This window comes from Gadus morhua, chromosome 22 (assembly GCF_902167405.1).
Source record: "Gadus morhua chromosome 22, gadMor3.0, whole genome shotgun sequence".
NCBI lineage: Eukaryota > Metazoa > Chordata > Actinopteri > Gadiformes > Gadidae > Gadus > Gadus morhua.
Genome location: NC_044069.1, coordinates 3,962,569 through 3,986,115, shown reverse-complemented (window position 1 = coordinate 3,986,115; position 23,547 = coordinate 3,962,569). Strand labels below are relative to the sequence as shown.

Below are 23,547 nucleotides of genomic sequence, written 5' to 3'. Positions count from 1 at the left end.
TTGATGTAGTCAAAAATGTCCCAGAAACAGAGGAGTTTTTTTCTTTGTTACAGAGCCTTTATATTTTTACCTCTGGCTCATATGTGCACCCAAAATGGCTGTCTCTCCAAAAAGAAATGTATGGCAAAACAAGAGAGTTGCAACGTTTAAGCGACACACGTTGGGCATGCCGATTTCTAGCCCTACGCAACATAATGGACACTCTACCTGCCCTTAAACGACTACTGCAACAGATTGCTCAAGAACGCCACGGTGAAAGAACTGTTGAGGCCCAAGGTCTTCTGCCTCAAATTGACCTACAATTTGTTGTGCACCTTGTCACTCTTAGTAAGTTGTTTGGGGAGGCAAAACTACCGTCTGACATGTTACAGTCACAAACTGTTGATCTGGCTAGAGCTGTGACTTGGTAAATGCTTTAGTCCAGACATTGAAAGACCACAGGCAGGAGTCTTTCTTTGATAAGTTGTGGGATGAAGCATTGACTATTTGTGAGCACTGTGATTCTGCAACATCAGTGGCAAAACGTCAGACAATGCTGAGCCCTAGGCTCAGTGGCTACTGCACACTAAGCACTGTTGGTCAGAGGGAGGTAGAACGTGACAAAGCTATGTTTTGCACATCATTTTTCTATCCTGTAATTGACAGCATGCTCAAGGAGTTGAACAGACGTTTCTCCAATACCAACTGTGAGCTCATGACAAGCATACAGTCTCTCAACCCCCAGAGTGATGCCTTTTCAAAGGAGACCAATGTTTTTTCATTTGGCCGTTTGTACAATGCAGACATTGATGATTTAGGGCATGAGCTCCATCAATTTAAGAGAGTTTTGGACAGAAAAATACAGAGTGGTGAAATTACAAAGCCATGCAATACAGTTGAGCTGGTTTGTTTTATTGAGCCATACAGGGAAGTTTTCTTTGAACTCTTTAGACTGTGCAAGATTGCCGTAACCCTTCCTGTAAGCTCAGCCTCTTGCGAACGCAGTTTCTCTACACTGAAACTGATCAAAACCTTCCTGCGGTCCACCACTACTGACATGAGACTCAGTGATCTTGGTGTCCTGAGCATAGAGTCCAGAAGGGCCAAGGCTCTGGATCTGGATGCATTTGTGGACCGTTTTGCCAGACAGCACAACCGCCGTATCCTGTTGTTGTAGTGTAGTGTTTACATTAATAGGTAATGTCACATTTTTATACCCTTTGTTGTACCCTGGAGGTTTGTTCACATTGAATTGACACACTGTATTTGTACCCTGTACTGTATTTTTCATTTTTCTACGGCCCTACCTCCTTTAGCTTCAGGATTTAGGGCATTAGCTCCATAAATTGAGTGGTTAAGTTAAAAAGCCATGCAGTACAGTTGAGCTGGTTTGTTTTATTGGGCCATACAGGGAAGTTTTCTTTATATTTTACTGATTTGAAAATAAAATAAATAAATCTTCAAATATCATTTTGTGCCTTTTTTTTGTGCCCCTCTGGTTGAACACCGGCCCCTCTTTGGCCCCCCTAGTAAAATTTGTCTGGAACCGCCACTGGCTGTATAGTCCAGTGAGCTAGATGTATCTAGATCTATAGAGTTGTATAGTCCAGTGAGCTAGATGTATCTAGATCTATAGAGCTGTATAGTCCAGTGAGCTAGATGCATCTAGATCTATAGAGCTGTATAGTCCAGTGAGATTGATGCATCTAGATCTATAGAGCTGTATAGTCCAGTGAGCTAGATGTATCTGGATCTACAGGGTTGTATAGTCCAGTGATCTAGATGTTTCTAGATCTACAGAGCTGTATAGTCAAGTGAGCTAGATGTTGTTAGATCTATAGAGCTGTATAGTCCATTGAGCCAGATGTTTCTAAATCAAGAGAGTTGTATAGTCCAGTGAGCTAGATGTTTCTAGATCTACAGAGCTGCATAGTCGAGTGAGCTAGATGTTTCTAGGTCTATAGAGCTGTATAGTCCAGTGAGCTAGATGTTTCTAGATCTACAGAGCTGAATAGACAGTGTGTTAGACAAGTCATCAAGGTCTCTATGTTGGTAGTGGCGTTAATCAAAAGAGCAGAACTGCAGTAAAAACTAATTTTACTCACCAACTACTTTGTGAATCTAAAGATCGAGAGAAATGATTAGTGTTGTAAAAGTGTCTCACCGTTCCTCTTCTGGTACACAAAGACTCCAACAACAGCAGAAGCAGCAGCGAGGAGGGGAACAAGGAACCCAATGATGATGGGGATGGTGAGGCCACTCTGATCCTCTGAAGGTAAATCAAGAAAATAAAATCAGGTGTGTAATAATAGATGTTGGACAGAGACCCTCTCCCATCCATCCGTCCATCATTGAACCACATGTCAACGGTCACGTGATGCTACACACACGACTAACACAACGTCAGTTTAACTATCCTCTAGAATCTGTTATGGTGCTCAGGGTTACTCAGGGACTGATCTGAGACTAGCCCTATTCATAGAACTAATTTACCCACAATCCACCGTGTTCTGCTGCAGTGAGCTACTCCTGAGAGCTGTGTGTTTACCCAGTAGCTTCAGCAGTGTCCAGGTACACCTGGCAGTGGTTGTGATGAGGTCAGATGGAGGTGGTGAAACATGTGTTCCCCACCTCCATCCCCTCCAACACCAGTCTTACCCCCGTTGGTCCTGATGAGGTCGGGGTCCAGGAGGGTGGAGATCTCCTCGATCCCTCTCAGCTGGACCACACACTCGTACCTCCCCCAGTCCTCCTGTGGGACGGCCTTGAGGTTGAGGTCCACGCTGACCTGGAAGGTCCCGTCGTGGTTGGGGAGGACCTCCCCGGGGTCAACCTGCTCATGGAGCTCCTGGCCGTCTCTCCTCCAGAACACCACCACCCTGTCAGGGTAGAAGCCTGTAGCATGGCACACCACTGGGGAGGAGGGGCTCCTCTGGAGCAGAGACACCCGCGGACGCTCTGGAGAGAGAGAGGGGGAGAGAGAGAGAGAGAGAGAGAGGGGGGGTAGAGAGAGAGAGAGAGAGGGGGGGGGAGAGAGAGGAGGGGGGTAGAGATGGGGGGGGGGAGAGAGAGGAGGGGGGTAGAGATAGGGGATAAAGAGACACAGAGATGGGGGGAGAGAGAAAGAGAGGGCGGAGAGAGAGAGAGGTGGGAGAGAGAGAGAGGTGGGAGAGAGAGAGAGAGAGAGAGAGAGAGAGAGAGAGAGAGAGAGAGAGAGAGAGAGAGAGAGAGAGAGAGAGAGATAGAGATGAGAGAGAGAGAGAGAGAGAGAGAGAGAGAGAGAGAGCGAGAGAGGGGGGAGATAGAGAGAGAGAGGGAGACAGAAACAGAGAGAGGGATTATTTTATATTGTAAAGAGCGCGAGAGAGGTAGGGGAGAGGGAGAGATAGAGAGGGGGGAGAGAGAGAGAGAGAGAGGAAGAGGAGGGGGAGACAGAGAGAGAGAGAGGGAGGGGGGAGGTAGAGAGAGAGAGAGGGGGGGAGAGAGAGAGAAAGAGAACAGGGACTTAGGGCGCACTCACACTGGGCCATCTGTACCGTGTCCAAGTCCGTTTTGACACCTCTGCGCCCCTAAATTCTAGTGTGTGTGAACACGCCAATCGTACTCAAGTGGCCTGAGCACGCTTCGGAGATTACAGAAAAAATCCTAACTTCTCATCCTAATTTAAATTAGGGACTCAACGATAGGAAAAATCCTAACTTCCTATTACAGAAGCAGTCCCTAACCTGTTGGCCGTTTCCTATCTTATCTTTGGCCTCCTATCTTATCTTAACTTAGGTAATCCTAACTGTGTTCTTTCAATCAGATTTTTCGATCGGCAATCGTCAGGTTATGTCTGCTTCTGCACCCAGAGTGTGCGTGAGATTGATAGAATGAGTTACTTTTAACGTTAACAGCGAATGTTGAGGATCTTTGTTAATGACGGCAAGCTAGTAGCACTAGTACATGGCGGGTATTGGTACAGAGAACAAAAAGAAGTAGTAATTAAGTAGTAAAGCAATTCTTCTACCAAATTCAAAATTAAATGTCTTTGCAGGCGATAAAATACAATTTAAATACAAAGGTAACAAATCATTATGCGGTCTCGGTAGCCCTTTAGCCATCACATTTCTGTTGTGATGTTCCTCGTCTTCATTGTCATACAGACCTACTAGCAGTGCTGCTACCATTTTCTTCTTTTATTGACAGTTATTTTGAATTTAGGACAGGGTGTATGGCCACCTAACTTAGGGATCCTAACTTAAGAAATACCTAACTTAGGATAGTTCTGTAATGGCTAAATTCCTATCTTAAGATAAGATAGGATTTCTTCCTAAGTTAAGTTAGGAAACCTCCTTCTGTAATATCAAAACCCCTAAATGCCTTCCTATCTCAAGATAGGATAGGGTTTCAGAGTTAGGAAGTTTCTGTAATGAGACCCCAGGGCTTTATTTTCTGTTCCGGGACAGTTCATTTGGTTTGCTAATGGCGGGGGTGGTGAGGTAGCGTTTGTACTTCTGAGTGTCGTTATGGTTGGTGTGATTTATTTATCAAAGACTGTGTTGTGTGTGTGTGTGTGTGTGTGTGTGTGTATATTTGCATGCATCGTTTGATGAACATATAGTGTTGGGGCTATCATTCTGTGGTGTTTGATTGATCATGTTATATTGATGTGTCACCTATCCCAGTGGGCTCTCCCAATCGGCCCTGATTGGTAGGCCTATTTAATGGGGAGACATGGTGAGGGAAAAAGGTCGGGCATTTGATATGCAACAGCTTGCCGAGAGGCTGTATTCTTTTGTGTGACTTTTTGGCACTGTAAATAAACCGGCAACATTTTTGCAACCTTCAACTCTCTGAGCCGGCTCCTGCTTTTGACCAACTGACTCCTTGGTTGCGTCCCGTCCCGCATGTGAGTTGGGGGTTCAATATCTCTTTCCCACAGATATCCCTGCGTTGTCTCTGTGGAGACAGCGCAGCAACTCCTCTACCCAAGCCCCCCCCCCGGAACCACGGAGCCGTCGCATTTACAACAGAATGAAACCCAATAAACGGCCAATGTGTGCAAGGTCCTCGGGAAGTGTAAACGCTCGGGCCGTGCCGCGAAAAAGGTTTGCAAAAAACATGGCATTAGGCAGTGTAAAGACGCTCAGTTCGAGAGGGCTGTATCTGAGTAGAACGGCTCCAAATAAGCAACAAAGTCAGTTAAGTGTAAATTGTTTTCTCTGTGTTGTTCTACTAAGCAGCGGACGCTTGGTGATGACGTATTACGACGTGATGACGTATGTACATGAGGCCACCATACTCAGTTGAGATTGCGAGCCCAGGCCAGCGGCACAGCAGGGGGTAGGAAATCGTACTAGAATACGGTACAGGTGTCAAACGGACTTGGGCACGGTACAGATGGCCTAGTGTGAGTGCGCTCTCAGGGACATGAGTCTGTCAACGCCCACCGGGTCATGTGACTCTACCTGTTCTCTGCAGAGTGCTCTTCCCATAGGCCAGGAGCTTCTTCAGCCAATCAACACACTGCTTGGTGTAGTAGTACTTCAAGTATTGTAATTCAGCTCTGTCCCCATCCCATCTCAGTTTGGTGGTGAAAGCCTGACGTACTGGAGCGACCCAGGTCAGGGTCTTCAGGTCCAACACTAGGTAGTCCTCTCCATCATAACCAAACTGCTCATAACCATCAGTAGTACCATCCTCATCATCCCACTCACAGCCATACATGTTCTGATATAAGTGGGTACCTGAGAGAGAGAGAGAGAGAGAGAGAGAGAGAGAGAGAGAGAGAGAGAGAGAGAGAGAGAGAGAGAGAGAGAGAGAGAGAGAGAGAGAGAGAGAGAGAGAGAGAGAGAGAGAGAGAGAGAGAGAGAGAGAGAGATATGAAAGGAAGTAAAAGAGAAAGGGTAAGATTAGATGTATTTTATTCTTCATTAACATCAAATACACACAGATATCACAACACAAACCACATCAATATTATTATGATAATAACTCATGTTTAAAAAAGAATAGATGAAAAAATAAGACCAGCCAGAGCTCTACACCTGCCCTACACCGCCCTACACCACCCGAACCCACCCTCAGGTTCTCCGATGGAGGATTCATAAAGGAGGCTTACCTCAGCAGTTCAGAGGTTATCTTTAACTGATTAACAAACAAAGACACACCTCCAGGATTAAAGACATGTCTGCCAGGACTGTAGAAAGACGCATTTTTGATATGGATGAAAGGAGCATCGCTGTTCAGAGGAGCTGAGGGCAGGGACAGGGACCACACTGAACCAGGAGGACTGAATACATGTCATTTTGTGCCCTGGTCATTTGAATACATTGGAACACAGATGAGAATTTGTGTGTGTGTGAGCTTGTGTGTGTGTATATATATATATTAGAGTTGTCAAGCGATTAAAATATTTAATAATAGTAATATCATAGTTAACTCGCAATTAATCGTGCATGTTTTTCTATTGTAAATATCCCTTGATTTCGTGCTGCCAGCCTTTTAGTGAGATCAGAGAGTGTTGAGAAGGACAGTTAGAAGAGAGACCCGCAGTGAATTCAACCCGGTCCACTTGACATCGGGTAGGTGCATGACAGTGGTATGCCTACCGTAAATCTTCAATAGCCCAGGCTTTTATATGTTTCAATCACTGAACAAAACTCTTGCTCAGCAAAGATGGGAAAGACTACAAAATGTATTATTTAAACCAGTATGAATATTCCTACCCCCCCCCCCCCCCACGGCTAAACCAATGATCCCAGACACACAGGGGGGAGCTGGGAACTCTGGGAAACCTCTAAATAAAGCGGCGTCTACGCGGGAGACCAGCGGACTGTTAACGGAGAGCAACGGAGTGGAACCGAAGTGGGCTGGAATCAGGTAGAGGTAGAGGTAGAGAGAGAGGTAGAGAGAGAGAGAGAGAGAGAGAGAGAGAGAGAGAGAGAGAGAGAGAGAGAGAGAGAGAGAGAGAGAGAGAGAGAGAGAGAGAGAGAGAGAGAGAGAGAGAGAGAGAGAGAGAGAGAGAGAGAGAGAGAGAGAGAGAGAGAGAGAGAGAGAGAGAGAGAGAGAGAGAGAGAGAGAGAGAGAGAGAGAGAGAGAGAGAGAGAGAGAGAGAGAGAGAGAGAGAGAGAGAGAGAGAGAGAGAGAGAGAGAGAGAGAGAGAGAGAGAGAGAGAGAGAAGTTGTGGGTACGTTTTAGACAGAATTGTTTTCATGAATGTGATTTTATGTTTATGTGTGTGTCAACATTAAATACTCGAATGAAATGACCACAGACACACGGGCAGTACAACTGATACACAGCCTAAACATCAACGCAGAGACAGACGCACAGTGCTCTCCCTAAATACTATGAGTCTCCTAACATATGGTCCAAATAATCACCGCCGGCGAATCACAGCACAGATCTTTCAATACCACCATCTCTCACCCCTGTACTCAGTCGGCAGGTCATGCCCTAGTGGAGACGTCAATGAGGACATATGATTGGACTCGTAGTTTAATGAGCAGGGGCTGGCGCCACGGATTGAGTTCACTCCTGCTGGTCTGGCGCCGCGTTCATCTCCTGCGCTATGAAGCACACTTCTTTGCATGTGCAACACTGACCCCTGGTGGTTCGTTTGATAACTACATGCTATACTGTGGGCCTGAACCCGGGGTACTTGTATCGACCAGACCTTCTATATTGTACTGCAGGAGGCCTAAAGAGTGGCGAAGTCACACCCTTTCCGGTAGAGCCCATGGGACCTATGAGATCGAAAAATATGAAGGGGTTTCAATGGAGAGAAAGTAATTATTTTCTGGTCTCAGTCTTTATATGCCCTTGATCACACATATGTTGTTTGTGGATTGAAATGATAATTTTTCATGCAGAGAAAATTAAAGATTTTCTTGAAAAAGTTTGATAATGTTAGGTTTTTCTCCACTCCCATCATCCTAAGGAAGTTGAAGCCATCCCCCTGTGACCTGTACCCATTTCCCTCAACCCTGACAAAAAGTCACTCCACTGATCACCAAAATCATCACTCAGTCTCTCCGGTCCGGCCATATCACTCGGACAGAACAGAGTATGTATCACTGGGTGATGCTAAATCATGCACGCACTCTGTCACTTGTGGTGTCCCTCAAGAATCAGTCCTTGGCCCCACCCTCTTCACGCTATACATGCTCCCCCTTGGTCGTGTCATCAGCCGGCATGGATCATCTTTCCACTGCTACGCTGATGACACCCAACTCTACATCAAAACAAACCCAAACCCCTCTGCAGCTCTATCCACACTTTCCACCTGCCTGGAGGAGATAAAGGTGTGGATGGCGGCGAACTTCCTGCAGCTCAATGGCTCAAAAACGGAAGCCATTCTTGTTGGCACTCCACACCAGACCCGGTCATCCACTATCACCAGCATCAATTTCTCCGGCCACGACCTCCACCTCTTATCCTCAGTCACTGACCTCGGGGTCAGAATGGACCCTCACCTGACCTTTGAGGCCAACATCCAAACATCTTTGCAAAACCTCCTTCTTCCATCAAAACTCCGCCCCATACTCAATCTCCCCGGTTCCGAAAAACTTGTCCACGCCTTTGTCTCCTCCAGGCTGGACTACTGCAATGCACTCCTCATCAGGATCCCCAGCAAGAACATCCAGCGACTGCAGTGCATCCAGAATTGTGCTGCCAGGATCCTGATGGGGGTGCGGAAGTACCACCACATCACACCCATCCTCAAAACCCTCCACTGGCTTCCTGTCCAGTACAGGATCCAATTCAAGATCTCCCTTCTGTCCCACCACTGGTTTAAATAATAAATTTTCTGTCTTTGCTGAGCAAGAGTTTTGTTCAAAAGTTGATGAAAGCCCGGGCTATTGAAGTTTTACGGTACCACTGTCATGCACCTACCCGATGTCAAGTGGACCGGGTTGAATTCACTGTGGGTCTTTCTTCTTATATCCATCTTACCAAATAGATTTTATTACTGTCCTTCTCAACACTCCCTGATCTCACTAAAAGGCTAGCAGCACGAAATAAAGGGATATTTAGAATAGAAAAAGATCGCTTTATCGCGAGTTAACTATGACATTAATGTGATTAATCGAGATTAAATATTTTAATCGCTTGACAGCACTAATATATATATATATATATATATATATATATATATATATATATATATATATATATATATATATATATATCAATCAATCAATTTATTATTTAAAGTGCAAAATCACCATGGTACATGGTCTCAATCAGTGGTGTAGTCTATTTTATTGTTGTGGGTATACTGTGATGATTCCCTTCCAGCCTCGTACAAACCCGTCCGACCGGTACGTGTACGTGTGTGGCGCTTATGGGGTGTCGCACCACACTCACCAACGCAGGGGTCTACAACCCGCTGATTTAAGAGTATAATGATTATCAACAATCATGGAAAGCTGCGTAGGTTTATCAGTTTTAATAACAGTATGAACAAATGGAACACAAAAATGGCAAGTTGTCCTTTGTATATCTATAGTAGCAATAGCACATGCTAAACAAGGACAAAATCTACTCAAAATAATTTAATGAACTGTTTACATCCATGGCTAACCAGTGCATGAGAAGGAGATGACAGGAGACTAATGTTTCACTCTTTCAATTGCTCTAATTTGAGCTCTTACTGTTGTTATCTAACATACCATACAGTTATTGAATTGTGTAAAAGTGTGAAATTACTGCACCTTAAAAATGACCATGAATTAGCTATACTCTCATTTGCATAGTGATTAACATTATGAATTTCAATTGTGTATACCAACTGTATGTTGGCTGACATTTACCTATAACTTTTTTTCCCTCCACTCTAACCAAGGATGCCTGTTTTTAAATTCCGGGTTCTCATCTAAAAGTAACAAGGAGATATAAAGTGGGATTAAAACATTGTCTTCTGTTGACTACTTATTATGTGGTTTACACATTAATATGGGAGGACTGGACACACACGCACACACACGCACACACGCACACACACGCGAGAAGGAGGGGCTCGGCCCGCCAACTAACGTGCAGAGATGCAGGGGCAGCTTCGCGCTTCGTAACAGAGACAGGGCAGAGCGCGAGCGCGCAGCGGGAATTTTATGAATGGTGAATGTAGGAGATAACTTCCTCTGCTTAAAGTATTTTATTGCAGTTATACCCAACCGATATTTCCGAAAAATAAACACAGAGGTGAAAGATCTGTCACAAGACGATTGATACGTATCCGTGCACATTTTTAAGTGGGTATACGCAAATCCTGGTGCGTTCCTAGTGGGTATACGGCGTATACCTGCGTATCACGTAGACTACACCACTGGTCTCAATACACTTTACAAAATATCAAGTACAATAATAACAATATTAAAACAATATTAAAACACCACAGGAATATGATAAAACAGTTAAAAATTAGTTTAAACCAAAGTATTGAGTAAAAAGGTATGTTTTAAGACGGGACTTGAAAATTGCAGTGGATGAAGCTTCTTTGATACATAGTGGGAGGCCATTCCATAGAAAAGGAGCACGGTAGGAAAAGGCCCTGCCACCAGCAGACTTTTTATTGATTGGTGGGATGACAAGGAGGTTAGAACTAAGAGAACGGAGTGGACGTGGCGGAATGTAGGGAAAAAGTAGTTCAGTTAAATAAGAAGGTGCAAGTCCATTTAATGCCTTATACGTTAAGAGAAGAACTTTAAAATCGGCTCTAGCCTGAATGGGCAGCCAATGTAATGATGCCAGGACAGGAGTTATGTGACAGTACCTACTTGTTTTTGTTAAGAGTCTGGCGGCTGAATTTTGCACAAGCCGAAGGCTCCTAGTAGAACAGATGGGGAGGCCAGAAAAAAGGACATTACAGTAATCCAAACGGGAAGACACAAGGGCATGGAGAACCACCTCGGCGCTACGCCGGGACAGAGCAGGGAGGATTTTAGCAATGTTGCGCAGATGAAAGAAGGCCGACCTGGTGGTTTCCTTGATGTGAGTCTGGAAAGTAAGGGTTGGGTCAAAAGTAATGCCTAGGTTTCTAATGTGCGTGCTTTCAGAGATTGAACAGCCATCGATATTAAGACAGAGACTCTCAGAGAAGTACTTGTAGTTATTGGGCTTAATCACCAGCAAATCAGTCTTAGCAGTATTAAGCATGAGAAAGTTTTGACTCATCCAGGTCTTGATTCGGCGAACACATGATTCCAGATTTTGTATATGGGAGGGGTCATTAGGCTGTAGTGGGATGTACAGCTGTGTGTCGTCAGCATATAAATGGAACTTTATACCATATTCGGCAATTATCATACCCAGAGGGAGCATGTAGATACAAAACAGCAGGGGCCCCAGGACAGACCCCTGGGGCACACCAGTGGTAACCGTAGAGCATTCTGACAAAGAGTTATTGAAACTGACACGTTGGGTTCTACTAGATAAGTAGGACTGGAACCAGGAGAGCGCCAGCCCGTGGATACCAACGTAATGCTCCAGTTGGTGTAGAAGCACACAATGATCTACTGTATCGAAGGCCGAACTTAAGTCAAGAATTAAAAGTAAGGAGGCTGATCCAGAGTCAGCAGTGACAAGTAGGTCGTTAACTACTCTAGTTAGGGCAGTCTCAGTAGAGTGGCAGGAGCGGAAACCAGACTGAAAATTGTCAGAGATTATTGGCAGAAAGGTGGAGAGTCAGTTGATCAGCAACAATTCTCTCAAGTATTTTAGATAAGAAAGGCAGAGTGGAAACAGGTCGATAATTTGCAAGAACCAGTGGATCGCTATTGGGTTTCTTGAGGAGTGGTTTAATGATAGCAGATTTATAGGTTAAGGGGACACACCCCTCAGAGAGGGAAGTGTTAAAGATGGCACGTATAGGGACACTCAGAATAGGAAAGAGTTCCTTAAGGAGGTCAGAAGGGATGGGATCAAGTGAACATGTTGTTGACTTTGAGGCGGCAACCATTGAGGCCAGGGCCTCAGCAGAAATAGGTTTGAACTGAGAGAGTGAACTCGTGGGCCAGGACACAGAGCACTGGCTGGACATGGTACTAGAGGGCTGCTGGCTAATGATATTGTTCCTTATTTGGGAGATTTTGTCGGTGAAAAACTCTAGAAAATCATTAGATGTGAAAGAAGAGCTCAGAACCGGTGAAGAGTGTGTAAGCCTGGCCACAGTATTAAACAGGACCCAATGATTGTTCTTAATGGTATTTATCAAATTGGAGAAATAAGAAGATCTGGCAGCAGAAAGTGTATGTTTATAATGTTTAAAGCTAAGAGTCCAGGCGAGGCGTGAGGACTCTGATTTACAGGTGCGCCATCGGTCTTCAAGTTTACGACAAGCCCGTTTTAAAGAGCGAGTGAGGTCGGAGAACCAAGGTACAGATTTAGTTCGAGTGCCTCTACTGGTTCTAAGAGGAGCAAAGAAATCAAGCGATTCTGACAGTGCACTGTTTAGGCCATCTGTAAGGTTGTTGACAGACATAGACGTGTTGGAAAGTGACTCAAGTTTATCGGGTAAATGATCAGCTACAAGGGACTTAACATGGTTGTTAATGACACGAAAAAAAAATACATACTGTATATATACACAGTATATATACAGTATGTTTACTTCTGGACATGTGTGTGTGTTGTTCGTGTTGGGGAAAGAAGATCCAACGGACTGTAACAAATATTCTGTTTAGAAACACGCAGCACAGCAGCACCACCTGCTGGTTACATGGCATGCACATGTGATGTACAAGCCCGGGCGAGAAATGTACGTACCGGACACCTTAAGTCGAGCTACTCTGCCGCACCAGGGGCCAGACACCCCATATGTGCGCCACGCAGTGTTTGCCACCCAGACAGAGCACGCACAGCTGGACCAAGCCCAGCACCTGAAAGTCACTTCCTTCAGATTCCGTCAAATAGCAAAGCACACAGGAATGGAAGATGTACTCCAAGAGCTGAAGACGGTGATCCTGGACGGTTGGCCTGACTTCAAGGAGCACACCCCACTGGCAGTGTGGGACTACTGGCCCTTCCGGGATGAGCTGAATGTGCAAAATGATGTGCAATACAGAGGACAGTGAGTAATTATCCCAAAGGCCCTGAGAGCAGAGCTACTCAAGCGGATACACTCTAGCCACATAGGTGGCGAGGCCTGTTATAGACGGGCCAGGGATACCCTCTTCTGGCCGAGCATGAGAGCTGAAATCAAAGACTTTGTGGCCAACTGCTCTGCATGCAATGAGTATGCAAGGAATCAGCAGAAGGAACCAATGATGTCGCATGAGACATCTACACGTCCATGGCAAACGGTGAGCATGGACATCTACTCGTATGCAGGCAAAGAATCATCCTTGTAGACCACTACTCTGATTACTGGGAAATCGACCATCTGACAGACCTATCAGCTGACACGCTTATCACACGCTGCAGAGCCCAGTTTGTGCGTTATGGGCAGCCGGACAGAGTGATCACTGATGGCACACAGTTTGCATGTGAACAATTCAGGAAGTTCGCGACAAACTGGGGTTTTACTCATGTCCAACCTCCTCCCGTCATCCGAAATCAAACGGCAAGGCCGAAGCAGCTGTGAAAATAGTGGAATCACTCTGCAAGCGGGCAAAAGCAGAGGGCACAGATGCATGGATGGCCATCCTCCACTGGCGCAACACGCCCACAGAGGGGTTGGACAGCAGCCCCGCCCAACGCTTAATGTCACGAAGGCTCAAGACCTCGCTGCCAGTTGCAGACAGCCTGCTGCAGCCACATGTGGTGGTCGGAGTGACTGAGAAGATGCGGTGGAAACGGCAGAAGGCGAAATCGACCTACGACCTACGACAGACCCGCCAGGGACCTCCAAGAGCTGATCGTGAGAGATCGGATCAGAATGAAACCGCTACCAGGTGATCGCACTGGGCCAATGCATCCAGAAAAATCGCTTCTCGCTCATTCGACGTGGATGTTAACGGCACACTTCACAGACGCAACCGTGTGGATCTTCGGGTGGCAGAGCACTCAGCTGAAGCACAGCCAATCGGTAGGCCAGAGCAGAACGGTCCTGAACAGGGTCATATGACTGGGAAGTCAGCCGCAGCCGAGACCAGGCATGGGTCAGGCCAGGGCGAAACAGAAGACACACCGCCCCCCCCCCCCCCCCCCCCCCCCCCCAAGCAGTCTGGCTTCGCCCACCCCGAGTACAGCGCTGCCGGGAATGTGCCTGACACCGGGGAAGCACAGCGGGCCAGGCAGTCTCCACAGGTAGCGGCCGCCTCTCACGGCCACCTCAAAGACTGAACCGGTGACTTTGGTGGAACGGAGGCTCAACCAGAGCCCACATGCACTAACAAGTACGGGACATGAGAACATGGGTTCAACTAGGGAGTAGGTGGGTGATCGCTGCCCTTATGTGATACTATAATAACAAGAGGTTGTTGATACAGAGTTATGTTATTACAGCCTGTAATCGTGATTGAGAAGTGAAGAGTTCGAAGTGTAATAATAACAGAACATTAATCTAAAGGAAGGAAGATGTTATGGATGTTGATTATTGAGCATCTAGCGACACCTAGTGTCATTGTCATGTTATGCTGAAGCCCATAATGCTGTGCGCGGTGTTTGACTTATTCATTCAATAAAAGCATGAACCGAAACGGTTACCTCCATTAACTATATGTCATGTTACGTTTTCTGTGAATTTAATTATATTTGTATTTTGGAGGCCATTCTGTCATGTTAACTACAAACTTTTAGAATAATTGTCATTGATTTATGAGATGAGACATATCTAGCATTAGATAATACTGTGATAAAATAATATTGATTTAATATTGGGATTCTGGACGCTCAAGATCAAACATACAACAGGCCATCTCTCTTTTGAAATGTATATACAAACAATGAGTACACTGAGTACTACTAAACTGAGTACTGCTACATTGACTACTACTACACTGAGTACTGCTACACTGAGTACTACCACACTGTGTAATGCCACACTGACTACTTGTATGTGCGTGCTTGCGTGCGTGCGTGCCTGTGTGTGTGTTGTGTAACTTTATTCTGGGGTTAAATGATGGATATCTATATTTGAGATATGTGACATTAGATATAAACGTACCTCCTGTCTGGTTAAAAGCTCTCTTCAGATTCACAATTTCAGCTTTGAGGCTGTGCTGGGCACCCAGAGCCCGTCCAGTGTTCCTCTCAAGTTCACCTGGATGTTCTCTCAAGAACTGCTCCATCCAGTCCTGTCTCATTACTATTCTCTTACTGTTGCTGTCATAGTACCCAATCTGAACTTCATCCAGCATCCCAACAGCAACAAACTCTGGGAAGGTTGAGAGTCCAGAGGACGCCGTGTAGAAATAATGCAGAGAGTGAATCACTGTAGACAGACAGACAGACAGACAGACAGGTTAATACGGTACATCACTGTAGACAGACAGACAGGCATGTTAAGACTGTACATTACTGTAGACAGACAGACAGACAGGTTAATACGGTACATCACTGTAGACAGACAGACAGGCAGGTTAAGACTGTACATTACTGTAGAAAGACAAACAGAGAGACAGACAGACGGAGAGGTTAATACAGTTCATTACTATAGACAGACAGACGTGTCCATCCCTCTACACTGGAATGCACATGGCCCCTCCCCCTGTCCTATGGCCCCGCCCCCTGTCACATGGCTCCGCCCCCTGGCCGTCCAGGTAATGTAGGAACCTTCAGTTTGATCTTATTGACATCCAAACATCTCACTGTAGCCCACAGCACTGGCTGACCAGACCTTCAAATAACACAACCTGCTGCCTCTTAATCACTCATGCTGACATGAATAATAAACTATTATTCAATGTTTTATAAAAATTTGTATTAGCAAGTAAGTAAATTGCTGCATTTCTGTATTCGATGCCGGCATTTTAACCTTCACATTGCTATCATTGGAATGATAATAATAAATAATATAATTATTATATTTGATAATAATATATTGATAGCAATGATAATAATTATATTATTGTGCGTCTGCATGTGCATGTGTGCGCGTGCGTGATGATTCTCCAGGAACGTTGACAACTTAATAATAAGTTATCTCTGAGTGATAATATAAAAGTAGACTAAAAGTAGACATCGGATTCCCTCCAATCCGAGTTTAATGTTTGGTTCTGATAATAAATTGTACATTTAGGAACGACGTCATCAAACCAGTGCGCTGGTTTCGTTTACACAGTTCGAACCCAAAATAAATGTTCTTATATTAGTTTAAATACTCACAGTAAAAGTTGTGGATTAATCATGTTGTGGATTAATTTAAACTCATTAGAGAGGATACTCAAATACTTTTCAACCAAATTAGGGAATCTAAGCATCGTCTCTTCAGGGACCATAAACGAACCTTTTGGAAAGATCGTTTTGAAAAGTAAAAACATGAGTCAGTCTTACCTGAGGACACACCGTGGCCAAAGACCAACAGCAGCAGCCCTATTATCGCCTTCATATCGATGTATTCAGAAGAACTGCTCGGTGAGATTATCCACAGAGACGTGTCTCCGACTCCAGCATTTAGACGACTGACCAGGAAACCTGCGAACGAGTCCACACACACACACACACGCACACGCACACACACACACAAACACACACACACACACACACACACACACACACACACACACACACACACACACACACACGCACACACACGCAGCATTGTAAAATGCTCATCAAGTCAAATCTATTGTAGCGACACTGGGACAATTAAAGAGTTTGTGTATTATGCGTTGCGTTGTATTTCGTTGTATTTCGTTGTCCGTTATGCCAGTTGTTCTATGTGCATTCATTGGAATGTTCAACTTGTCAATCAGTGTGGGGGGTGAATCATAAGGTCAGCTGGGGGAGGGGCTTGGGGGAACAGGAGGGTGGGGGCTTGCACGTTGAAGGGACCGGGTTGGGGGTTGCCCGGGTAACGATAGTTACGTATTGTAACTCTAGATTCTATGAGTATAGGCGCAGCCTTTTAAGGCTATCGCTATTGGGTTATCCCTAGGCGTGAGCCGTAGCACTGAAAAATGTGTAATCCCCGCCCACCAACAGCGTGGGCCTCAACGACGTCCGCAGTCCGCAGATATAGGAGGGCGCCGGCGGACGTTCTGCTCCCAATAAACAGCTTTTCTTCAGCTATTTAAAGGACAATGAGGCTGACACTTAAAAGGCCAGTGGTGTAGTGATCCCTGGAGAAGTGTGTATACTCTAAATGTTTGCCCTTTTTTTAACGCAGCCCAGAAAAACACCCTTTTTTTTTAGAAACAGTGATATTTGAGACTACTCTTTTTAGTTTACTTACATTGGCACATAATTTCTGCTGCTTGATCTCAGGGAGGAAGGATTATGAAATGACTAAACAAATACTGGCCCACAGACTAGTGAGAGACAACTATTCCTTATTCCTGGAAGGACACTTATTCTCTCACATGGCAAATCAGTAATTTATTTTGTAAACGGTGTCTTTGAACAGCTGATTCGCAACACATAGCATGGGCCAGAGTGTGCCACTATTATGAAATTAACATGACTTGATCAGGAGCAGTAGGTATTACTGGTCACACAGGCAGCCAGCATGAATGTAAAATATAGATGAGGCAAACATGGTGTTTCAGTAATTTTTTGAACATTTATTTAAATAAAATACTACTTATGTAGAATGTTATTTAAATAAATAACATACTAAAGTCATTTCAGTGATACTGCATCCTTATTCATATTTCACCTTAGATTAAACATTAGATTATTTCTCTTCCACAACAATCATCTCGTTAGATATGTATAATATCAATATATATATAAATATCATATGATGATTGAACATCATCATTCAAATTATTCAACAAAACAATATGTAACAAAACAACAATATTTAGTTTACAAAGAAAAAATATAAATGCATTTACAACACATCAACTGTGATATGCTCTCTGAGCCCAGTACTGGGTTTCTAACTATGATCATACTACAGTATATTCCAGACAGACTTGCTTTCTGCAGGAGTTTTCACACTGCACTGTCTAGAACGCACAGAAGAGGCAGCCCGATGGCTCTTCAACCAGGTCTCAAACAGCCTCCTCTCCGACGGGGGCGGGGGGCAGAGCGGGCGTCGACGGTAACTGTACCGGTGTACGATCGCTAACATTAACTGCTGAGCTGCTGGCTGATTTTGATTCGCGAGGACGTTTGAAATTGTCAAATGAAATTTTTGTTTGGATAGCTCGCTTCATTTTACCGGATTATTATAGAAAATCATTTAAAGTAAACTTGTAAAAGTAAATTTGTCTTTCGCGATATTTACTTCGGCATGACCCGCCTTTCTCTCCCTCCGATTGGCTCATTCGTCGTCATGCCTACAGTTAACCAATCTAATCAGTAAAGGCAGCGAGTATTGGCCAATAAGTTGCAGAGTAGCGTGGGTCATGGCTTCACCGGGGAAAAGTGCGCGATTTCGCTTGCAGATACTACTGAATGGTACGCATCTGGGGGGGTTTAGAAGTGGGTATACGCAATGCTGACTGAAAAATAAGTGGGTATACGCCGTATACCCGCGTATACCCTGGACTACACCACTGTAAAAGGCTGCACCTATACTCATAGAATCTAGAGTTACAATACGTAAGTATCGTTCTATGTCGTATAGGCTTCGCCTTTTAAGGCTATCGCTATTGGGTTAAAGGGCGAAGCACGATTTAGTCTATGCCTCATTGGTCCCGATCAGTACCAGAAACACAGCTACATACGCGCTAGTATCATGCGTCAGACGTAGCATAACATACGTGATGCGTCCAACGGCACGTCATCAACGAGCAGCTCCAATGTGTCTGATAAGACACAAAAGCTCTCAGCATGAATATTTGACTCCTCCTCACATTGTTTAACATAGAACTGAGTGTGTCATAGAGAGGCTCGTCATGTCTCTTAGGTAAAACCTAATAAAAGAGCATGGGGAAGCCCAGGAGGCTGCTGTGCAGATATCCTCCATAGGCATCCCTCTTTGCAGAGCGACAGAGGACGATATTCCTCTGGTCGAGTGACCTCTGATAGTCTCAGGCAGCTCTGCCCCCGCTGACACATAAGCCTGTGTGATAGCATCACACAGCCAATGTGACAGCCGTTGTTTCGTCAGGGGGAGGCCCTGGGAATGTTCTCTGTAATGCAAAAATAACTGTTGAGATTTGCGCAGAGCCTCCGTGCGCTTCACATAACAGGCAAGCGCGCGTACAGGGCACAAGAGATGGGCTGTTGCCTCCTCCTCAGATTGATGAGGAGGGAGAGAGAAACCATTGAGTGTTATTGTTCTCGATCTGAACGAGCTAGTAATGCTCTTGGGTGTAAAAGCCGGGTTCGGGCGTAATATGGCCGAACTGCCGTCTTCTTGTATTCTAAGACAAGAAGGGGCTACAGAGAGTGCAGACAGGTCGCTCACTCTCTTAGCTGACGTCAGGGCCAGCAGCAAAGCTGTCTTGGCTGACACAAACTTGAGGGGCACCCGGTCAAGAGGCTCAAATGGGGCTTTAACCAGTGTGCGCAGCACCAGTGTTAAATCCCATTGTGGAGTGAGAGAGCGCGTCACGGGTCTCTCTCTCCTCATACCTTTTAGGAAGCGCTTCATTAAGGGGTGACTAAAAACTGTTTTATCCCCGAAGCCTTCGTGGCATCATCAAACAGCAGCCGCGTACGTCTTAACCGTGCTGAAGGCCAGCCCTCTTTCCATCAGCGTCTGGAGGAAAGAGAGCACACGCGGCAAAAGGCAGGAGATGGGATCACAACCTCTCTCCGTGCACCATTTCTGGAAAGCCGCCCATTTAGTAACACGCTCTGGTGGAGTCAGCTCTAGCACCCTGGATGGTCCGTACTACCTCCTGGGAGAGGCCGAGACCCTCTAGGCGCTCGCGTTCAGCGGCCAGGCCCACAAGCGCTGGCCGATCTCTGGGTAATCTATGATTGCTCCCCCTGCCTGTGAGAGAGCGTCCCACCGCCAAGGGAGTTCCTTCGGTGGCCCCGAGAGCAGACGCTGGAGGCAGGGAAACCACGGTGCACTCGTGTGTTGCCGGGGATGTACGCTGCTCTGATGCAGAGCAAGTGCGTGTGCGCCCAGCATAACAGCTGTCTCGCTATGCTCAGCAGCTGTGCCGTGCGCACGGCCCCTTGGCGATATATGTATGCCGCTGTCGCCTTGTTGTCCGTGCAAATCATTACATGTTGATTTGTCAACGATGGGGCAAAGTGTTGGACCACTTTCAACACAGTGAGGAGCTCCAATGCATTTATGTGCATGGTCACGGGGGGGGGGCAAACGCCGCCCACTACGTGAAACTCGCATGTTCCTCCCCAGCCCGACAGAGAAGCATCCGTGAACACCGAGATGTGTGACGTTGCTCTGCCCAACGGCACCCCTCTCGCAAGAGTTTGGGGATTGCCCCAGTGGGTCAAATCGGGGCCCACTGATAGGGGAATGGTCCATTTGCGCCGCCGTTGGTGCACCGGGTCGAGGCGCAGGCGAGAAAACCATCTCTGCAGCCGCCTCATGTGAAGCAGCCCCAGCGGCACCACCGTGTGAGCGGCGGATATCATGCCCAGCAGCCTCATGACAGAGAGGGCTGTCACGACGCTGCCCGGGGAACAGCGGCGGAGGAGAGACCACAGCGTCTCCATCCTCTGCTGTGAGAGCCGTGCTCTCATTACAACTGAATCCAGCTCTACCCCCTAATACATCACACTCTGTGAGGGGAGGGGGGAGCTCTTCTTCCAATTTATGGCGAAGCCTAAATTCTGCAGGTGAATCACCAGCTTTTTTGTTTGAATAGCTGCTTCCTCCTTGGAGCGAGCCATCAAAAGCAGATTGTCCAAGTAGAACAGTACTCTCATTTCTGTTGCGTGAATCGGCCGGAGAGCCGTCTCCACGCACTTGGAATACGTTCGTGGTGCTAGAGAATAGCCGAACGGGAGACGGTTGTACTGGTAGTGTGACCCTTGGAACGAGAAACACAGGAATTTCCTGTGTTTGGGGATCACTGTGACGTGGAAGTAGGCGTCCTTCAAATCTATTGAGGTGAACCAGTCGCCCGGCTTTACACACTGTAACACTCGTCTGATTGTTAACATGTGAAACGGCCTCTCCACGATGCATTTGTTGAAGAATGTTATGCATTTGTTGAATAGGGCTAGATCGAGAATCGGTCTCAGCCCTCCTGTTTTCACTTTTTTCGCTAGAAACTGCTGGAGCTCCGCCAAAAGTGACAGCTGTTGATCCTTGGACGACAGAGCTGTTTCCACAATCCCCACAAGTAAAGAGGTGTTTCTCGCTGTCACACGTTCCTCCCTCGCCCCGTAATAGCCGGCGCTCGTGGGGCGGGACATCGCTCCATGAGCCCGCTGCCCGAGGCCTTTGCTGGCCACTCGCCGCAGCCTGCGATGGAGGCGGGCGGGGCTGGTAAGCTGGGCGAGGCTGCCCCTGTAAAGGCAATGAAGGTCTGGCTCAATCAATAATACAAGGTTTATTGACGACCTGCCTATATGTGGTGGGAGATGCGTGTGAAACAGTTATGGTCGGGCCGGCAGGCTCCGGCGTTAACTGTGTGGGGTGAAAACAGCCGTCTTGAGCAAAGAGGCGTTCCCCGCTGTCACACGCTATTCCCTTGCGCCGTAATAGTCGGCGCTTGTGGGGCGGGGCATCGCCCCATGAGCCCACTGTCCGAGGCTCTTGCTGGCCGCTCGCCGCCGCCTGCGATGGAGGCGGGCGGGGCTGGTAAGCCGGGCGGGTTGCCTTTTAAAAAGCAATGAAAGGCTGGCTCGATCGATAATACGAGTTTTATCGACGGCCTGTCCATATGTAGCGGGAGACACGTGTGTAACAGTTATGGCCGAGCCGATAGGCTCCGGCGTTAACTGGGATGTGTGGAGGAAACAGCCGTCTTTAATAAAGAGGTGGGTGGCTCTTAAAAGAGCCGTTGTTTCCTCGCCGTCACGCACTTCTCCCTCACCCCATCATAGTCTTCGCCGGCGCTTGTGGGGCGGGGCATTGCCCCATGAGCACGTTGCCCGGCCAGAAGGAGCTGCCGGCGGCGCCGTGACTGTGGCCGAAGGCCCATGGCGGCGACGGGAACCCGGGGCGGAGCGCTGCTGCCAGGGCGGAGGCGGAGGGCGTGAGACGTGTCACCGGAACTTCTCTGCCTCCTCGGAAGCAGCCTGCATCTCGTCCACCATGGACGACAGGTGGGGCCCAAACAGCCCGTCCGGGCTGATGGGCACTCCAACAGCTGCCGCCTCATTGGCTCAGGGATGTCTGAGGTCTGCTGTAATCACAGGTTCCTCTGGATGAGATGCTGCCACGCCGCCGTCCGGGCCGCTGTCACCGCACCGGTGGAGCAGAGGCAGAGGATGACGCCGGCAGCTTTCGCCACGTCGACTGCCCGTTCGGCCAGACGAAGAGGGTCGGCCGCCATGTTGGAGATGTCATATGCCAGCGTTGTTGTTCATGACAGCCTCCTGCTGCATCATGCACTGATGCGCCCTGTGAGCTTGGCCGTCAGCTGGTCTTTGGGAGGGGGCGGCGGCCGCCGAGCCCCAGCCTCACTCCAAAGACAGCGCACAGAGCGGGATTCAGCGGCGGTACTGCCCTGTAACCCCGGTCCGTCAGACCCTCCGTCTTCGTGACCTGGATGAACATTTTCATCGAGGCTCCGAGCTTCCCGGGCTCCGCCGCAGCCCCACTGAAGTATGGACTGATGGCGGGAAACATCGGTGTCATGATCCGCCCCTGGTTTTCTCATTCACCTGCCTGCCACCCTGATCACTCCCAATTAACCCAACCACCTTCACCTGTGTTTCCCCTATATCAGTCCTCTCCTCCCAAACATTCCCTGCCAGATTGTCTCTTGTGTTTCACAGTGCTTTCCCGCGATTCTACTCCTGACCTACCACCGCTCCTGCCTGCTCTCTGATCCCTGCCTGTCTGACTATTCTCCCGGTTCCTGATCCCTGCCTGTCTGACTCTCCTTCTGGTTCCTGATCCTCGCCTGTCTGACTCTCCTGCCGGTTCCTGATCCCTGCCTGTCTGACTCTCCTTCTGGTTCCTGATCCTCGCCTGTCTGACTCTCCTGCCGGTTCCTGATCCCCGCCTGTCTGACTACCCCGTTGGTTCCTGATCCCTGCTTGTCTGACTACTCGCCTGTCTACGAAATAAACTATTGACTCTGTTCCACGCTCGTCGCCAGTCTGTGCACTTGGGTTCAGCCAAACGTGCACGTTACAATCGGCCAGATCGGGTCGAGAAGGGGGGGGCGTGTTGCGGCCTCGAGCCCCCAGATTCCATGCAGCTGGTCCGGGTGTCGGGGGGCCTGAGGCATGGGCACCGCAAGGCCGAGGTTTGCGGCTGCCCTGGCGATAATGCCCGGAAGAGAGACGGGCAATGCTGCTGCCCCGGGCTCCGACCCCTCCATCCGGAGAGGGGAAGCCGGGGGAGACGCCCCCTCATCGCCGCAGACGGAGTTGTCCGACTCCGAGCCCACGAGGAGGGAGAGGGCATCGTTGAGCGGGACGGTGAAG

The 23,547-nt window shown here is 47.4% G+C and overlaps 1 protein-coding gene across 1 annotated transcript in view; it reads right to left on the bottom strand.

Annotated features, from left to right (window-relative positions):
- Positions 1–16,553, bottom strand: part of LOC115535430 (major histocompatibility complex class I-related gene protein-like) — a 43,258-nt gene extending 26,705 nt beyond the window's left edge. Inside the window, exons 1-5 of the mRNA XM_030346630.1 lie at positions 16,399–16,553; positions 15,071–15,337; positions 5,430–5,708; positions 2,638–2,937; positions 2,144–2,248 (exon numbers count right to left, since the gene is read on the bottom strand). Of these exons, the coding sequence (XP_030202490.1) occupies positions 2,144–2,248; positions 2,638–2,937; positions 5,430–5,708; positions 15,071–15,337; positions 16,399–16,453 (1,006 nt within the window). The 5' untranslated portion in view covers positions 16,454–16,553. The remainder of the gene's footprint in view (positions 1–2,143; positions 2,249–2,637; positions 2,938–5,429; positions 5,709–15,070; positions 15,338–16,398) is intronic.
- Positions 16,554–23,547: the final 6,994 nt, after the last annotated feature.